General features: G+C 40.4%; 1 protein-coding gene across 1 annotated transcript in view; it reads right to left on the bottom strand.

Moving 5' to 3' along the window:
- LOC119585718 (lysophosphatidylcholine acyltransferase 2-like) overlaps positions 1–455 on the bottom strand; it is a gene marked incomplete at its 5' end in the record, with an annotated part of 73891 nt that overhangs the window by 1752 nt on the left and 71684 nt on the right. Inside the window, 1 exon segment of the mRNA XM_037934405.1 lies at positions 118–358. Within this exon segment, the coding sequence (XP_037790333.1) occupies positions 118–358 (241 nt within the window).

Here is a 455-nt window from a genome sequence, read left to right on the forward strand (position 1 = left end):
AAAATATATATATTATATATAAAAAAATCACTGGACTGTAAATATGGTTTTACTCTGACTAAAATTCAAAAGCGTCTCTTCAATTCCAAACATTAAAAAAAATGAGAAGGTACAAACCGTAAGTGATATAGCCTTTGCTATCCTGATCTGCTTGCTTAAATATCCTAGTGGTCTCCTCGGGCGTCATGTCCAACGATGCCCGAAGAGCCTTTATGAGATCATCCAGGAGGATGTGGCCCTTCCCTCGACGGTCGAAGAGCTTGAAGGCCCACTTGAGAGTGTCCTCCGTGTTGGCTGGCTGCGAATACTGGCAGTATCCTATGAGGTATTCACGGAAGTCTATTGTGCCAGAGTTATCCTGAGGTGAAGAGGAGGCATGTGTTTGTTATGAACATAAAAAGAAAGACCTAACAGATATAATGAACATAAGACGATACAGTTTTGATTTATGGACA

Source organism: Penaeus monodon, chromosome 20 (assembly GCF_015228065.2).
Source record: "Penaeus monodon isolate SGIC_2016 chromosome 20, NSTDA_Pmon_1, whole genome shotgun sequence".
Lineage (NCBI taxonomy): Eukaryota > Metazoa > Arthropoda > Malacostraca > Decapoda > Penaeidae > Penaeus > Penaeus monodon.